Source organism: Phascolarctos cinereus, unplaced genomic scaffold (genome assembly GCF_003287225.1).
Source record: "Phascolarctos cinereus isolate Bilbo 61053 unplaced genomic scaffold, phaCin_HiC Scaffold_3;HRSCAF=262, whole genome shotgun sequence".
NCBI lineage: Eukaryota > Metazoa > Chordata > Mammalia > Diprotodontia > Phascolarctidae > Phascolarctos > Phascolarctos cinereus.
The window spans coordinates 70,905,537-70,924,234 of NW_027555736.1; the positions used below are offsets into that span (position 1 = coordinate 70,905,537).

Genomic DNA, 18,698 nt, shown 5'->3' on the forward strand with positions numbered 1-18,698 from the left:
AAAGGTGGTTATAACAAAATTTACTTCTGAATTGAGACATTAACTTATTCTTTTGAGGGTTATACAGTGGAGAGCAGCAATTAAGACTGAGATCTTATGTAGATGTATAAAACTTCTTGAAGTGACAATCCAATATGGCCAGACCCCTGGCAGATCTCGATTTGGGGATTGATGACCTAAACCTGGTCATCTGTTCACTTAGTACAAAACAGAAAAAAGTGGCTGTCATAAAATCAATAAGCTCAGAATAGAAAATAGGCTCCCTAAAACAAACTCAGAAGATAAAGAATGACTCAGATTGAATATCAGGAATTATATTTTTTACTTTCAAAAGGTAAGCAAAATTACCATGTGTTTTTAAAATATTGCTAAACTTTAAAAATTATCAGTTAATACCAAATACAATTATACTTGCAAGGATCACAGGATTTGGAGATGATAGATCAAGTTAAGAACTAAAATGATTATAGGATACACATATCATTCGACCACTTTGTAGCCAAACCAGATATAGGTAAATCTCATTACAATCAATATAACAAATAACTAAATAATGACACTAATACCACCTCCTGGCAGATAGTCCACAATGTAATGATTTTTTTCTAACAAATAGTCCAGTTCAAAAAATACTTTCACTGGTTCTCATCCTATGAAAGATAATTTAAAAGGGAAACTGATTTGTTATGACTGCTCTCTCCCTCTGGTCTCCATTTATGTAATCAAACTGTTTGTCACAGAATCTCAGAACCTAACACTTAGAAGGAGACTGGCCTCAAAAAGCTAGCCAGTCCATCCCAAGCCTGAACAAAAAGTCATTTTACATTACATGTTGTAAGATGTCACCCAGCTTTGGACAGAAAACCTCTGGTTATGGGAAAGCCCTTGCCTTTCGAGGCAACCCAACCAACTTTTGGACAACTCAAGACTGTCAGGAAGTTGCTCCTGACATCAAGTCTAAATGTGCAACTCCCACATGTGCTCCTAGTCCTGCAGTCTGAGGGATTCAGAACAAATGTAATGTTGCCTCCATAAGATGCCATTCAGAAGCTTAGAGATACCTCTCACATCCTCAGAAGAGTGAGCAGAAGCAAATGGAAATGTTTAGTCTGGAGAAAAGAAGGTTTAGTGTGCCAAGGGAATGGCTGAGTCTTTTAAGCAACAGCAGCTTTGATCAGCATTGTGAGGAGATCACTGAGAAAAAGTTGGCGTATTTTTAATGTGACCATAAGAATCAGGTGTACTAAAGGATTAGAGAAGGCAGTTTTCTTGTTTCTTGGGGTCAGAACTACCTTGGGTATCTCAGATGATGAAGTGGGAAAGCAAGGAGGACCAGAATGACAGGAGGTCAAGGAAAGGACAAAGAACAGCATTAGAAGGCACTGTGATATAGGACAGAGCACTGGATTTGAAGTCAGGAAGTCTTTGATTCAAGATACTGCGTAACCCTAGGCTAGTCACTTAACCCCTTTCAGCCTCAGTATCCTCATTTAGCACCAATCTCACAAGGTTGTAGTGATATTTAAATGAGATAATATGTATAACATATTAATATACACTGATAAGCTATTATAGGTAGCCCTTTGCCAACTCTAAATTGTTATATAACCGTCAGCTATTATTATTATTATTATTGTTGTTGTTGTTGTTGTTGTTGTTGGGAGGGGTGAAGTATACAAAGGTATGGAAGGATTAAAAGGTTCAGATCAGATAAAGGAATCTCAGAACACTGAGAATGGTGTCTAACTATCCCAAGATGTGGCTGAAGGGGGTGGAGCAAGTGAAAGCCAGGAACTTAGCCATTCTGGTTTGTGGATGGGTGACTGACTAATCAGGCTAATAGGATTTTTATCCATGTAACAAAAAAAACTGGATATCCCAGGGAGTATGTAAACAAAAGGATTTGCTTTTACACAATCAAAGAACTATGTTCCTATTTATATATTTTTAAAAGATTATGGGGGCAGCTAGGTGGCGCAGTGGATAGAGCACCAGCCCTGAAGTCAGTAGGACCTGAGTTCAAATCCAGCCTCAGACCAAACACTTGACACTTACTAGCTGTGTGACCCTGGGAGAGTCACTTAACTCCAATTACCTAAAAATAAAAAATATTAAAACATTAAAAAAAAAGATTATGGTAAAGTACAGAGATCAATATACACAAGTATGTATGTAATACTCCTACTCAACAGCTTACTTTTTTCAGTCATTTCAAAAATTTATTAATATGGTGGTTTCTCTATCTTAATGAAGACCAGTGGAGGAGCACAAATACCAAATTTAAACCCAATGTCTGACTTACTGTACTATCTTGAGCAAGTCACTTTTTCATACTCAGTTGTCTCATTTGTATCATGACCCCCTTGAATAATTCAATCTCCTTTTAAAGAAGAGATACTATATGACTTTGAAAGACTTCAGAATTCTAATCAAAGTAGTGACCAATCATGACTTTAAAATAAAAAGACTGAGTGTAAGTATACCTCACACACTTCTTGGCAAGAAGATGACAACAGAGATACAATGAATGAAACACACACTTTTATGCATGGTCAATGTACCGACTTGCTTTGCTTGACTATGCTTATTGGACACAGAGAAGGCTTCTAGATTTGTTTTGGTGGTTTTTTTTTTTGAGGGGATGAATTAATGGGTAATGATGGAAATACAAAAAAGGCAGGGGGGAGGGGGCAGCTAGGCGGTGCAGAGGGGGCAGCTAGGTGGCGCAGTGGATACAGCACCGACCTTGAAGTCAGGACGACCTGAGTTCAAATCCAGCCTCAGAACAAACACTTGACACTTAACTAGCTGTGTGACCCTAGGCAAGTCACTTAATCCCAATTGCCTAAAAACTAAACAAAAAAAAAATAATAAAAAAAAGTGGGGGGGGAGGCATCATTAAAGCATTTAAAAATACTCAGAAGAAGGAATTCACAACAGGCCACAAAAGGGAAATTTTGTGTTAATACAGACAATTAAAAAAACAAATTATAGAACACAAGTTCACTGTTTCATATAAAAATCTTTTTTTGTTCTTTGTACACTGAAGTATTCATTGATAATGTCTAAATTCATAATTAAAAAAAAGGAGGTATTGTAGGGACGAATTAACTTCTGGCTCAATCAATATGTATACAAATCTGTCAATCTTTTCTCTTCACTCACCTTTTAATCTAGAATCACCCCCAAAGGCACCACATCCCCAGTTTCCTGTGGCCACTGCTGAAAGATTCTCAGAAGAAACTCCAGGTCGGAAGAAACCACAATAAGCCTATAGGAAAACAAGAAATGTCAACATGTGAGTGGATACATTTCTGATCTGATGCTTCTGTAGTACTAAAAGCTATGCTTGTGGGTTTTTAAAAAAAAAATCTATTCATTTTCTTAGGAAAGCTGAAAATGTAGTTCAAAGTAGAAGTTCACCAAAATATACCAGGAATAAAAAAAAAAGCTTAAAAGAAAGAAGTTATTAGCTGTACTTCAGCTTCTGCCATTGACTTGCCTTCATGAAAAGCAAAGCAAATCATTGAACCATCATGTGCTTAGATTTCTTATGCTGAAAGAAACAACCCCCCCCAAAAAAAAGCAGAAATGATTTGTAAATTCTGCCAGCTACACATACTGCAAGAGCTAAGACAGATCTATAAATTACTTGGGCAGCTAGGTGGTGCAGTGCACAGTGCTGGGCCTTAAGTCAGGAAGACTCCTCTTCCTAAGTTCAAATCCGGCCTCAGACACTAGCTGTGTGATCCTCAGCAAGTCACTTAACCCTGTTTGCCTCAGTTTCCTCATCTGTAAAATAAACTAGAGAAGGAAATGGCAAACCATTCTGGTATTTTTATCAAGAAAATCCCAAATGGGGTAACAAAGAGTCAGAAACAACTGAACAACAACATAAATTACTTTTACTTATTAGAAAGGTGCTCATTAAAACAGTGTTTTTCCTTGGAAATCCTTTGAGTAGCCTGTATTCTTCAAAGGTGAGGTTTACTACTGCACCTTTCCACAGGTGCTAACCACCTAGTCAGATATGCAGATGTGTATTTAAGAAATGTACAATCTGAAGTGCTCTAAATCACTTTTGATTAGAGAAATGTAAATTAAAACTCTGAGGTACCACCTTACACCTATCAGATTGACTAATATGACAAAAAAGGAAAATGATAAAATTGGAGAGTGTGGGAAAACGTGGACACTAATGCACTATTGGTAGAGTTGTGAACTGATCGAACCATTCGGGGGGAGCAATTTGGAACTATGCCCAAAGGGCTACAAAACTCCTATGATCTAGCAACACTGTACTGAGTCTACATCCCAAAGAAATCATAAAAAAAGGAGGACCTACATGTGCAAAAATATTTATAGAAGCTCTTTTTGTGGTGGCAAAATATTGGAAACTGAGGGGATGCCCATCAATTGGGGAATGGCTAAACAAGCTGTGGTATATGAATGTAACGGAATACTATTGTGCAATAAGAAATGATGAACAGGCACATATCAAAAAACCTGGAAAGACTTGTATGAAACAATGAAAAGTAAAATGAGCAGAACCAAGAAAGTATTGTACACAGTATCAGCAACACTGTGTGATGATCAACTATGAATGACAGCTTTTTTCAGCAAAACCATGATTCAAGACAAGTACAAAGGACTCAAGAAAGAAAATGCTATCCACATCCAGATAAAGAACTGATTGGCTCTAAATGCAGATCGAAACACTTTTTTTCACTTATTTTATTCTTTCTCATGGTTTTATTTCCTTTTGAGTTGTTTCTTCTTTCACAACTGTGACTAATATGGAAATACGTTTTACATGACTGCACATGTATAACCTATATCAAACCACCTACCGTTTTAGGAAGAGGGGAGGGGAGGGAGGGAGAAAAACTTGGTACTCAAAATCTTGTAAAAGTGAATGCTACTCCTACATCCAAAACCTCCAAGAAAAATATGAATTAGTCTCATGCCATGGAAGAGCTCAAAAAGTATTCTGCAAATCAAGTAAGAGAAGTAGAGGAAAAATTGGGAAGAGAAATGAGAGTGATGCAAGAAAATCATGAAAAACAAGTCAACAACTTGCTAAAAGAGACCCCAAAAAATACTGAAGAAAATAACACCTTAAAAAATAGACTAGAGCAAATGGCAAAAGAGGTCCACAAAGCCAATGAGGAGAAGAATGCCTTAAAAATCAGAACTGGCCAAATGGAAAAGGAGGTCCAAAAGCTCACTGAAGAAAATAATTCCTTAAAAATTAGAATGGAGCAAATGGAAGCTAAAGACTCTATGAGAAATCAAGAAATTATAAAATAAAACCAAAAGAATAAAAAAATAGAAGACAAAGTGAAATATTTCATGGGAAAAACAATTGACTTGGAAAACAGATCCAGAAGAGATAATTTAAAAATTATTGGACTACCTGAAAGCCATGATCAAAAAGAGCCGAGATACCATCTTTCAAGAAATTATCAAGGATATTCTAGAACCAGAAGGTAAAACAGAAATTGAAAAAATACACCCATCTCCTCCTGAAAGAGATCCCAAAAGGAAAACTCCCAGGAATATTATAGCCAAATTCCAGAGTTCCCAGGTCAAGGAGAAAATATTATAAGCAGCCATAAAGAAACAATTCAAGTATCATGGAAACACAACCAGGATAATACAAGATTTAACAACTTCTACATTAAGAGACTGGAGGGCTTGGAATATGATGTTCAGGGGATCACAGGAGCCAGGATTAAAACCAAGAATCACCTATCCAGCAAAAGTGAGTGTAATCATTGAGTGGGGAAATTGACATTCAATGACATAGAGGAATTTAAAGTATACTTGAGAAGCCAGAGCTAAATAGAAAAACTGACTTTCAAATACAAGACTCAAGAGAAGTATGAAAAAGTAAACACGAAAGAGAAATCATAAGGGAATTATTAAAGTTGAACTGTCTACATTCCTACATGGAAAGCTGATATTTGTAACTGATGAGCCCTCTCTCACTATTAAGGTAGCTGGAAGGAATATATATATAGACAGAGGGCACAGGGTGAGTTGAATATGAAGGGATGATATCTAAAAAATAAAATTAAGGGATGACAGAGGAATGTACTGGGAGAAAGGGAGAGGTAGAATGAGGTAAATTATCTCACATAAAAGAGTCAAGAAAAGGCTTTTAGGGTGGAAGGGAAGAGGGAGGAGGTGAGAGGGAATAAATGAATCTTACTCTCACTGGATTTGGCTGAAGGAGGGAATAACATAAACACTCAATTGAGCACAGAAATCTATCTTACCCTACAGGAAAGTAGCAGGTAAGGGAATAAGAGTGGGGGGTGATAGAAGGGAGGGCAGATTGGGAGAGGGGGAAATCAGAAGCACACTTGAGGAGGGACTGTGTCAAAGGAGAAAATAGAATAAATGGAGGACAGGATAGGATGGAGGCAAATATAGTTAGCCTTTCACAACATGACTATTATGGAAGTGTTTTGTATGACTACATATGTATAATCTAATTGAATTGCTTGCCTTTTCAGTGAGGGTAGGTGGGGAGGGAGAAAGGGAGAGAATTTGGAACTCAAAGTTTTGAAAGCAAATGTTCAAAATTATCTTTACATGCAACTGGGAAATAAGATACACAGCCAACTGGGTACAGAAATCTACCTTATCCTACAGGTAAATAGAAGGGGAAGGGGATAAGAGAAGAGGGATGGGGATGATAGAAGGGAGGGCATATTGGGGGAAGAGGTAATCAGAATGTGAGCTGTCATGGGGTAGAGGGAGGGAAGATATGGGGAGAAAATTTGGAACTCAAAATTCAGTCAGTGGAAGTGAATGTTGAAAACTAAAAATTAAAAATAAAAAAAAGAATGAATGCTAAAAATTGACTTAATATGTAATTGGGGAAAAAATAAAATGCTATTAATAATATATAATCTGGGTGGTTTATTAAGAATTCTGATTAACAACAATAATAATTTTCACTTACACAGTGCTTTTAGTTTTACAGAGAGCTTTCCTCAAAATATCTTTGCTAGATAGTATAATTATTATTCCCATTTTACAGTTGAAAAACTGAGGTTCAGCGAAGTTAAATGCCTGTTGCATCCTGGATTCAACTCCTAGTCCCTGGGGCTCTCTGAATCTGGCAGAGAGAGCCCCAGAGAGAGGGCTGATAATCACCCATGGGGTATATTAATGTGTTTCTGAACTGGAATTATCTCTAAGCTACCTTCTGATGTTCTATGTCAATGTAATAACAGTAGGAAAATATAATATAAATAAATACTTATTAAACACTGAATGAAAAGTTTGTATATTAGCAGAGTACAGGACAGCTAACTGTTGAGCTTCAGAATTTTCAATTTCCACATCTTTATTCTCAGGATAGTTGGATTTTCTGTCTGCTGGCATAAGTACTTTCTAAGACCATCAGACAATATTAAAAGGCTTAATGTTATAGTCAAGCAAATCTGCTCTGGGTTATCGCCAGTGCCAAATAAAGCCTAAAATATAGGTTTCTGTGCAACAGTAAATGAAGGAAGGAAAATGATCTGTGACAAATGTTCCCAGGGAAAAATCAAGGATAAAGAAAGATGGTTCTACAAAATCCACATATAGAAAAGTAGTAAATCAGTCAGTGAAGTTTTTGCAAAGGTATAAAAATTTATTTAACACATTGTCTAGAGTGGATTAATAAACCTGTTCCTTCCACCCCCTTCTGGGCTGTAAATTCTGACAGATATTAATTATAATTTGGTATGACACCATTAGTCAATGCGTGCAATACACAGCTTACACAAGAGTCCACAAATTACCTGCTCCATCAGATGTATGGGGCTTCAGAAAATCTCTCTCAGGTCACAAATACCGGAAAGCTCAATGTTTTAAGCAGGTTGCTGAGAAATAACAGCCTCTGCCACTATGCCATGAGGGTGAATACCAAACTTTCCCCACAGAATGATAAGTGGTATTCTGTCAGGTCACAGCTACATGTGACACTCAGTTTTCTGTTAACTCTGTTCAGATAACTAAAGGAAGAGGAAGCCTTCACTCTTTTCAATTTCCTTTTCATACATATTGGAAGAGTGTTTTTAAGAAGATTTAGGCTTTCCCTTCTTTTAACGGGTTCTCTAAAGAGTTCAGGTATCTTATCTGACCTGTGTTCAAAAACAATTTTGTGAAACCAACCATGAAAATGCAGAATGTAGAAAACTTTGATCATTTAGGCATAATTAAATATATGCTAAAGTCACAACACCAAATATTCCTGAAAATATTTAAGTTGTATCAGAAAAGGCATGCCATATGAACGATAATCTACAAAGACTGAACGTACATGAACAGAATTTAGAGTTATAACCAAGTAAAAGTTGCAAAAGTGAGTCAGACATGATTCAACTACATATGGAAGCCTTATCACATATCACAGTAATCAGACAAAAATGGCAAGCAGTTCATATAAAAATGGACTATTCATACTAATATTTTTATATAGCCAAACAAAACCCATCTCAAGGAGAGGAAGACCTCTCGACTCATAGCTCAGGGGACCCGTGCCTCTTTTCTCCAGTACAGATGGCCCAAATGTTCTTTGGTACCACTGGCTGTAGCCTTTATCTACTTCCAGCTCAGATAACCCAAAACAGGACAAGACGGAGATCCTCACTCACATTAAGCTTAGGGAAAATCAGTATCTTTGTAACAATAATCACCTCTCTTCAGTGAAAAATGAAAATTAAACAGTATGGCCAAGGGTTTGGGCTCCAGAAAAGAAAATGAAAACAGAGTAGTGATTAACCTCTTCCTGTAGCAAAGAAGGAAGCTAGTGGGAAAGCCCTCCTAGGGCCAGAGCCATATACTTTCCTTTCTCCCCTATCCACACATGGGGATAAACTGAGTGGTATGACTTAAGGCAAGTTCCATTAAGATACCAATATTTATTTGAGCTAACAAGCCAATGTCCAGAGATGGTTAAAATAAAAACCAACCCAATCTTTCTTTTCTAGAGTAGTATGTCTTTTCAGCTATCTTTAACATTTATTTGAGATACACTAGAGAAGTGAATTTTGATAGCATGAGGAAAGCCACAGGTAAGACATAATTTTGGAGCATAGGGCACTAGTGGGAGGTCCAGGTTAGGGAGCAGAGTCAGGAACTTTATGTATCAACAGTCAGAGCACTTCATACCTGGGACTGACCAAACAGGCAGCCAGAAGCCCTAAGAGAAGCAAAAAACAAAGGCAGGAAGGGGGAAAGGGAGGCTGGAAGGGGAAAAAAAAGCAAGATGTAAAGCCAAGGAAGAATCACAGGTAGAAAGAAGATAAAAACAGGCAGCAAGAAGAAATAAGGAGTTAGGAAAGGAAAGAAGAAAAGAAGTGGGAACAGTACAGAAAATAAGGTGTAAAAAAGCAAAAGAAACTGAGGCATTAAACTGTACAGGCTCCAGGATTATGCTCCACAGAAGACATGTGTGGAAGAACATATTTTATGTCAGATGTAGCCCCCAAAGTCCACAGTTTGGCAAAACTTTTGGTTTCTTCATCCAATTCAGCAGGCTTGTGAAGCTACCTGTAGCTAAAAAAAATCTCTTCATGAAGATTCATTCAACTTTTGGTAACAATTACATTAATGCCATATTAAAATTAGCAGTACTACCATTTTAATTTTCAAAATTTAAGACTTCCTTTTTAGTGTTACCTAATACAATTTCCTTGTTGAACTTAAATTAACAAATAATATTGACTATCTAATTACTATATGCATTAGTATTGATTAACACTGATTTCTTCAGGTTTTAACAACTTTTGATTTCTTGGCACAGGACTCCTAGATGAGGAAACTCCCTCTCTCAAAGCATCTTTTCTTCAATTTAGTGTCACAGAATTTTCTTGCAGTGGCGTCAAACACAAATAGAAAGAAGGACCATTAAAACGTACAGAAGGATCCCTGTGGCAGCACATTGACTTAGGAAACCACATATTATTATCTATGCTTCATTGTATTTTTAGTTATTTTGTTCACTATTTCACAATTTCATTTTCATCTGGCTCAGGCTGCACTCAAGAGTGTGATAGGTTGCAGGTAGCTTGTGGGTCACATATTTGATACCTCTAGCCTAGACTCTTGAGAGGTTAAGTGACTGGACAAGAGTCACATGGTCAGAACGTGTTAGAGGCAGTACTTTAACCCAGTCTCGGTCGGCTCCAAGACCAGCTCTCTGTACATTATCCTGCAAACAATAATTTCAAAGTTTTTTTTTTAATTGATTGTATTTGGGAATTAAAAAAATACCTATAAATGACACCTTGAACTAATACTCCTGAAAACCTAAGAGACAAAAACATCAAAGAAGGACCATCAGGATTAAATCCTAGGCTCTTTAGAAGAATCAGCAGCCAGTTGTATTGAACTGTTTGTGTTCGTACACTGGCTCAATATCTAATCCCTTCCATGTAGCATACTGGATAAATCCACCAGCTCTACAAATAACAGGAAACAATGGAGATTCTCTTTAGGGATCTGGTAGATGGTCCCCACTACAAGACCTGACTGACAGAGGGTTGTGGGGATGATTACCAGTGAACTTTCAGTAAGCCCAACGACCCACTGACTGGTTCACTCTTCAAAGGAATAGTTGTTCACAGTTTTGCATGGTGCATTCATACATCTTCCCAATCATGTTACTGCTTTAGATTTCTATACAGCTGATCAATGATAGTATTAAATATTGTTTAACTGTTTTTAGTTTGACAAAAAGAGATATTATTTCCCTTTTCAGAAAACAAGTTCTACTAGCAAATCAAAATGTAGCTCCAACAGGACAGGTGAAGCCTGGATAGAGATACGACTCTTTCAGGAAATAACAAAGCACTTCACCGTATTTACCTTTCAATTATTTCTCACTGAGTAATGACAGAGAATAGCAAAAAGGTACTCAGAGTTCCAAAATTAATATTAAATTATGACTTTGTAAAAACTGATTTTAAACTATTCTATCATTCTATTCTATTCTCCCATTCATACTAAGTTAATTTTCTTCTGGTTTAAAAGAATTAAAATTGCACAAAAGCCATCTCTGAAATGATCGAGTACAGATTTCTCCTTTACATTTACATAATTTAATGACATGTGAAATCTATTTAATTCAGAACTGTCTTCATATGTGTTCAGCTGGATCCCATAAACTTCCTGGATGCCTGTACTGTCAGTGAGCAGAAGAAAGTTCGTCCACCTGTCTTAATTTTAAAGAAATGCAGCTTTTATAGATGATGGAATACTTTGGGCTAAGAAGCACCATGGTATATGGTTTAGTTTTCTAGTTAACCTGTCACTGAAATTTAATAAATTAGTTCATTGCCTCTTTCTTTACATCAGTGATAAAATGAGAACAATCCTTTACTAAAAAATTTTAGACTCATTAGGATTGATAGATCTATAGCATTTGTACAAAAAAATGACCTTTAAAAATGGTATTTCTGGGGCAGCTAGGTGGTGCAGTGGATAGAGCTCCGGCCTTGGAGTCAGGAGGACCTGGGTTCACATCCGACCTTAGAAACTTGACACTTACTAGCTGTGTGACCCTGGGCAAGTCACTTAACTCCAACTGCCTCACCAAAAAGCAAAAAAAGGGGGGGGGGGGTATTTCTTTTCCTCATGAGAACACAATTCCTCATGTTAAAAAAAACTGTATAACTCTTTTAGAGATTCCAAACTGCTCCCTGACATACACACAAATGTCTTTTTAACATCAACACTCTTCTGGTGATGCTGTCTGGTTGCTAATCAAAGACTGTGATTCCAAATGGCAATGGAAATGAGTGTATACAGTCTGCAATTTATTATCAATGATCATTTGTGTGTCAAAGACCTCAACAAGTAAATATATGATTGGAAAAAGACTTAGGCTATATGGGTAATGAGTGGGAAGGAGGAGGACAGCCTGTATGCTTCACGGGTACCCACAAAATGTTGAAAGATCAACAGGAGGATTCCAGAATGTTAAATAGATCTTCTAAGGAGATTTTTGGGAAGACATGGATAAGAACATAAGAAGATGAGAAACTTGGAATCTGTGGCAGTGGAAGGAGTACTTTTATCAGTGAGACCACAGATTTACTGAAGTATATGAAAATGTAACCAATAGGCTAAGAATACATTTGAATTTTCTTCAGCATTTAAGTCCAGAATTCATAAGCCAGCATAAATATATCTTATACCCAGAGTAAAAAGTTTTCAGGAATGTTTTAAAGATGTAACTATAATTATATTAATTTCATATTTATTTTCCTTCTAAAATACTTCCCCTCCAAGCCCACCTATTCCACAAAATACTATAGTCGTAATGATTATGTGTCTTTCACACATGGGTATTTAATAAACAGTGCTTAGTTATAATTTAAAATACGTGTCCCTTATCTCTACTTCTGAACTGCCTTCAAATTATTACTTAGTAGCTGCTCAAGACAAAGGCTATCTTATACCAAAAAGAATTCTTCCTACTATATAATTAAAATTATACTTATGGTCCATCGTTATTATGCTGATGTAAAATGAATCCATGATTCCACTGATATTTCTGGCTGATCACTGCATTCTCATTTGCACTCAAATTCTAGACATATACAAATCAAAGAATAGGATTCTCTTCATTTTTGTCTTATTATTTTAAAATAAGTAAAATCTAAAAAAACCCATAAGACATAACAGATCCACTGATAACTTTTTTGGTAATGAAAGGTCATACTGGTTTGCAGATACAGAACTGTTTAGAGACAGAACTATTTGGACAATAAAAGCATGGAGAAGATTCACATATCTACCTCTCAAGAATTTCTTATGTGTTAAGACTGATAGCCTATCTTCCAGGCTCAGGTTTAAAAAGGAGAGGACCTGGAAATAGATGATGCTATATGAAATTGTAGAGTTTAATCTGTGCTGTACTATTTTAAAGAGGAATTTTTTTTTGTAGGAGTGAAGGTCATCTGTGACACATCACATTAGCCTTCTAACTTTGAAAACAAGTATGCACATTCATTTTAAATATCTTTTGGACAGAAGGATATTTTGGAAGGAAGTCTTTTGGAAAGTCTAAACATTAAAAAGAAAGTAATATACTTTAAAGAGGTATGGAAGCTTTGTAGCAACAAAAAAAGAGTTTGCGTATAGTATATTCTCAGGGCTAAGATACAGACCAATGTGCATAATCTAGCTATATCCCCAAATCCTTTCAACAGTGTAAATGGATTAAGAGCCTTCCTGAATTTTTTAAAAATCAATTTGGCAGCTAATGTTATTGGAGACAGCGTCTACTGAGTACAATCTCAGATAAAATGTTCTTGTAGTAAAAGCCAGAGATGAGAAGATGATAATTTATCTTCTCTTGAATATATCCACCAAGATGAACTTGTGACATATTTGTAGTGAAATAGACCAGCTTGGTCATATTCACAAAAGTCAGCTTGGAGAGACTAAACATATCAGCAACCAAGTTAAATAAAGCTTCAAGCCTTGGTATTTTAATCATTTTACATAACTATATTCACCTACTAAGGAGAGAAAAAATAGCTTGCAAAATTGGGTCAATTTCTGAAGACCGAATACACTTATCTTCTGAGGAGCTGGTACAATACAGAGAAAAAGAGAACAGATGTGTGGTAATATGTAGAACCCAGAGGGCTGTACTTGGTATCTTACTTTAGAATGAACAGTATGAAAGTTTCAGACACATTTTATCCTTTTGCCAACCAACAAAATAAGGCAAATGATTACAGGAAGCAGAATAAGTTGTACCAAAATGTCATATGCTTGCTAAAATGCCAAGTTACAGAATCATTAAGTAACCTATCTAATCTGTCATACAATAATATTGGCTTTGTTTTTCTTTTCAAAAATGCTGACAGCACACAATTTAGAGAAAATATCAACAAGGAAGGTTTGGAATAATTGTTCAGGGGCAGATTAGTTTACTTCTATGTGAATTAAAAACTGCCGATTTTCTACAAATATACACACAGACATGGACATAATATCAAGCAATACCCTATCTGGCAAGCTCCGATTTTAATCACACAATTACAAAATGGAAAGTACATTCTGTACAAGCTGACACCACCATTAAATCAGGAGGCCTGTTGGCAGACTTGTTGACATTGCAAGAATTCCCGGAAAGCATTAACTCCAGCATTAATAAAATAGCAGTAAGTAGATGGCGCCTCCTGGGTGATTTAAGAAACAAGGTTACTGGCCTTGTTAAGCTCCCGCTTGATTTTCTCAGGCACAAACTGATCGAGGTAGCGTCTGAAGTGAAGCGCATCAATAGCGACAATCTCTGTGCAGCGCCTCTGCCAGTCATCTCTGGGGTAAGGAGGAGAAGAAAGAGACAGCACATCTGTGAAGTAGGCTGCACAGGATGTAGATGGCATTTTTCTTCCAATTTACAAGCAATGATTTTTCTCTCCTTCTCAACTCCCCCCACTCCCCACCTCAAGAAAATTAAAACAATACCCTGGTAACAGATATGCACACTCAATGGCCAGGAAGGACTTGGCTGGTATTAACAAGTACTCCTTTCTCCTATGCCAAGATAATTCATAGGGTTCTTTTTAGAAGCCTTACAGCACTGGGTTTGTAATATTACTACCTATTGCAAAGAAGATTATTCTAAGAATACAAGTGTTATACAAAACCACATAAACAATTCAGTATGATACTCTTACTCATGTACTCATTTGCCATATTGACAACAAAAAACAATTTTCCAAACAGATGACAGCAACACAGATAATAATATTCATCACGTCAAGACCAGAAGGAACTAGTTGAGAAATTTTTAGAATCTTCTAAAATACATAGATATTTATATTATTTAATATATTTAATACATAATATATTAAACATATTTTATATATTAATACATTTAAAATCTATTTAGCCATGACAAAGGGGTTAAATTTGGAATCTAGGAACCACAGTTTAAATCCCAGTTCAGGTCTGTTGCAAATGAATGACTACAGGCAAATCACTTAACCTCTCTGGACCTCACTTCTTTGCTGCGTAAAACAAAGGGGTTGGGGTTCGATTAGATGGCCTCCAAGGTCCCTTCTGGTCCTAAATACTATGAATTTACTTCTCATGTGGATATAAAGCTGTTTGGTTTGTAATTACATCACAAATAACATTTAACATTTAAAAGAAGGTAAATCTAAACAATAATACAATTTTATAAAACTATACCTAATTAAAGTTGATACAGTTGTATATTCAATGGAACCAACCTAAGACACTATATCATGAATGAGTCCATGGCCCAGATGGGTAAAATAGCACAAAGTATCCAAGATTTCAAACGCTGATTTTGAGAGAGAATGGGATAAAAACAAGTCCACTGAGACTTGGTCATCAAACGTATGTGCTTTGGGGCAAATACTTCTCAGTATTCTCCACATGGAAATATGAAATGACTGAGAAATTGCCAGTTTCATAGAAGAGTTGCGATGATTAACAAGCTGGCAAAGCACTTTGATTTTTAAGAACACCTCTTCACCATTTTTAGGAATCTGAGATAGACAGGTAGTTAACTACACTTAGATATTTCTATTCCTTCTGTGCTAATAAGGATAAGTTCTTCCTTGCTTAAGGTCCTTGTTTAATTTATTATCTTCCCTGCTTTTCCTCCCCTTCATTGGAAGATGAGACATCTGTTTTTACATCCAGGCTGAAATATAAAAGATTAAAACACATAGATATGCAAATAAAGCAGTCTATGAGGCTGGGAATGTCATAGGAAAACTTTCATATTTATTTCTTTCATTCTGTCAACTATGTAACCACCACACATAAAGTAAGAAATGTATAGCAAGACTTACATTTCACTCTTATCATCATGGCTTCGGGCCCAACGGTATGTTTCTGCATAGCCTATGTATTCACTGTACTGTTCAGTACCTGAAATAATTAATTTGTTATTATACTTTCACATGATGTTTTAATACTGTCCTTCCTATTTATTAAGGGAGTTTGGTTAATAAACTTATTCTTTCTTCCTGGATATTTTTCATTGGCAAAAGCAAATTTTAAAAGAAAATCAGATCTTTATAGACAGTCTTCTTTACCCTTAAAGACAAATAAATATAAAGAAAAGAAACAAAACACACCGAAACACTTCTGCTTATATTACCTATATAAATAAAGGGCACAAACAGGTTGCATTGCTTGTTCAACAAAGATGAAAATTCACTGTCTTGCAACTCCTTCCTTTTGGTAAGGAATAACTAGCAAGACATTCTTTTATAAGCATATTTCTCCTACTTTAATTGCAGGGAACCTGAAGATTTAAAAAATAAGAAATTAAAAAATATATTCTTTGCTAAGAAAAGCTAAATTATTATTAACTCTTGGAGTTGTCTATCAATAGGCAAAGTACTTTAGGAGGCCTTTGAAAAGCCAAGAATTCATCACATAAGAGAAGACAGGGAAGGAAAAACACAAAATAGTACAAATTAACACTCATTTAATTATAACTATCACTGGCCCCTCCTACAATATATTAATAAATAATTAACTTGGGTTGGGGTTGGAGTCACAGATGTATCGCTATTTAATTTTAAAAATTATGTTGTTTGCTCTAGCTCCTATAGATAACTCAAAAATCACCAGACTTTTCAGGATAAAATTAGAATGTACTGCACCAGTGAAAAGCTGAAAACTCTAAACAAGAGAGTAATTTTGACAAAGTATTTTCCTATGCTATATATTTCTTTTTTAAAATAGAAGAAAAGAAATAAAGGCAACAGTAAGAGTTACAGAGGAAGGTTGAAGATATTTGAGCCCAACTGTCTTGACATTACGCCCACATATCAGGTGGAAAGAGAGCGAATCTCCTAGGTGCCTCAGATACTTTTATTAAATTATTGTTCAGAGCACGTTGAAAACCTGAAAAAGGTCCCTTCTCACCTGGAGAATTAAGGTGCAATTAGAGGAAACATTTATGGTAAATACATTTTTGAAAGATGCAGGAAACGTCGTACCCCACAATAGCAAAAAAAGGACAAATAAAAGAGAAAGGACTAAAAAGATAATTCTGACATGTTGACCACTGGATCCAAGATAAAGACCAAACATTTAGTTTTTCTGAGGTCAGGTTAACTCAACGTTTGTTTGATTAGAATTCTCTGACATGCCTGTCAAGACACAGGTTAACTGAGGTTAAGTAACAGGATGATTGCTGTGATAATCAAAGTCATCTAGAGAGTCTAGCAGAATGGAATCTGGACTTGATATCTCTAGAGTTTTCAGGCTGCAAAGTACGCTGCCTAACAGAGGTGAACTTGTATTTTGTTTAGGTCACATAAAGAGTTTAAGAATTTCTGACAAGTTCTCACAAGAACTAAGAAAACAATCAAGAAATTAAGAAGAGAATTCTTAAGAATCAAGAAAAGAGATGTGTTAGACAGACTTAATAGCCAAAAAGGGTTAGAAGGGAACAGTTCTACTCAATGAGCTAATGAAAACAAGATTTTATGATTTTTTAAAATAAATTCATAGCACTTTTAAATTAACACAGAAAACTCACTTTGCAGTCCTCAATGCTTCCAATTTCTCTAAATTTATTATCAAAAAGTTAAAGTAGCAGAAGGTATCTCCCTTTATCTGAGAAATAAATTCCACTGCCCAGATTAAGAACCAGAAACCAAAGGTGATAAAATCCTGGGGCACTGTTCCACATTTTTGTCTGGTGTTCAACAAGTCACTTAGCTGTTCTAGATTCCTTAGATTCTACCTTCAAGTGGAAAACAGTTTCTAGTCAGAGCTTCAAACAGGGAAAATTGATACTTGCCAAATTCTTAAAAATTAAAAACATGGTATGAACCCAAAACACTACAAATGATCATTTCTGTGTCTCATGGTTAGGATCCAATTTCATTTTTTCCTTACTGAAAGAAATAATGTTAAGATATATTTCCTAGTGATGTGAGAAATCAAAATATGAATACATAAATGTTTTTGATTTAAATAAATTAAATTCTTCGACTATTTAAGCACCTTTCAAATTATGCAGACTGTCCACTGCATACTAGCTGTTCTCAAGTTGCTTAAAATTCAAATTTATTGATGAAGTAAAGTCGGGTGAAAATGTGTGGGTAAGAGCTAAAATAAGAAAGGGGCCTGAATGACCTTGCTCAAAGCTTTTTCCAGGACTTGCGTAATTGCAGAAGAAATTTCACAGCTACCAAGACAAGATTTTTTATATGAATAAACACCTTAAAGACCATCAGAAACCTAGAAATAAGGAATTATACCATGGATGATTTTTTTTCCATGAAGCCCAAAGGAACCATTAATTTTTAGGAAGAAGCATTCTCACTTCCTATTATGACAGAAAATGGAGTTCTTAACAACCAGAGAAAAAATAATATATTGGGAAATACAGAAAAAAAAATACACACACAAAAAGTTTCATTTTTGGTAACATGCCTTATATGAAAATTGTTAATTTTTACCAGTAAAATTTATATTGATAATGATGATGAAAGCTCTCATATCTTGAGTCAAGGCTTTAAGATAAGGTTAGAAAACACTGCCCAAAAATGATGAGAAAAGTGAGGGATTTGGACCAAGAAACTTGAGAGGTTGATCTCCTACTTTGTTTTGACTTAGATCATTTTTATGCTATTTGACATTGCCAAGATTTTGGGAATATGCTGATATGAAAG

At 35.7% G+C, this 18,698-nt stretch overlaps 1 protein-coding gene and 1 long non-coding RNA gene across 2 annotated transcripts in view; one reads left to right on the forward strand and one right to left on the reverse strand.

The window, feature by feature from the left end:
* The window catches only part of LOC110215405 (uncharacterized), a 46,734-nt gene extending 43,480 nt beyond the window's left edge, over nucleotides 1-3,254 (forward strand). Inside the window, exon 3 of the long non-coding RNA XR_002326498.2 lies at nucleotides 3,178-3,254. This is a non-coding gene — a long non-coding RNA (uncharacterized LOC110215405). The remainder of the gene's footprint in view (nucleotides 1-3,177) is intronic.
* Nucleotides 1-18,698, reverse strand: part of PARG (poly(ADP-ribose) glycohydrolase) — a 117,101-nt gene that overhangs the window by 12,916 nt on the left and 85,487 nt on the right. The window contains 3 exon segments of the mRNA XM_020996785.2: nucleotides 3,166-3,271; nucleotides 14,232-14,340; nucleotides 15,852-15,930. Of these exon segments, the coding sequence (XP_020852444.1) occupies nucleotides 3,166-3,271; nucleotides 14,232-14,340; nucleotides 15,852-15,930 (294 nt within the window).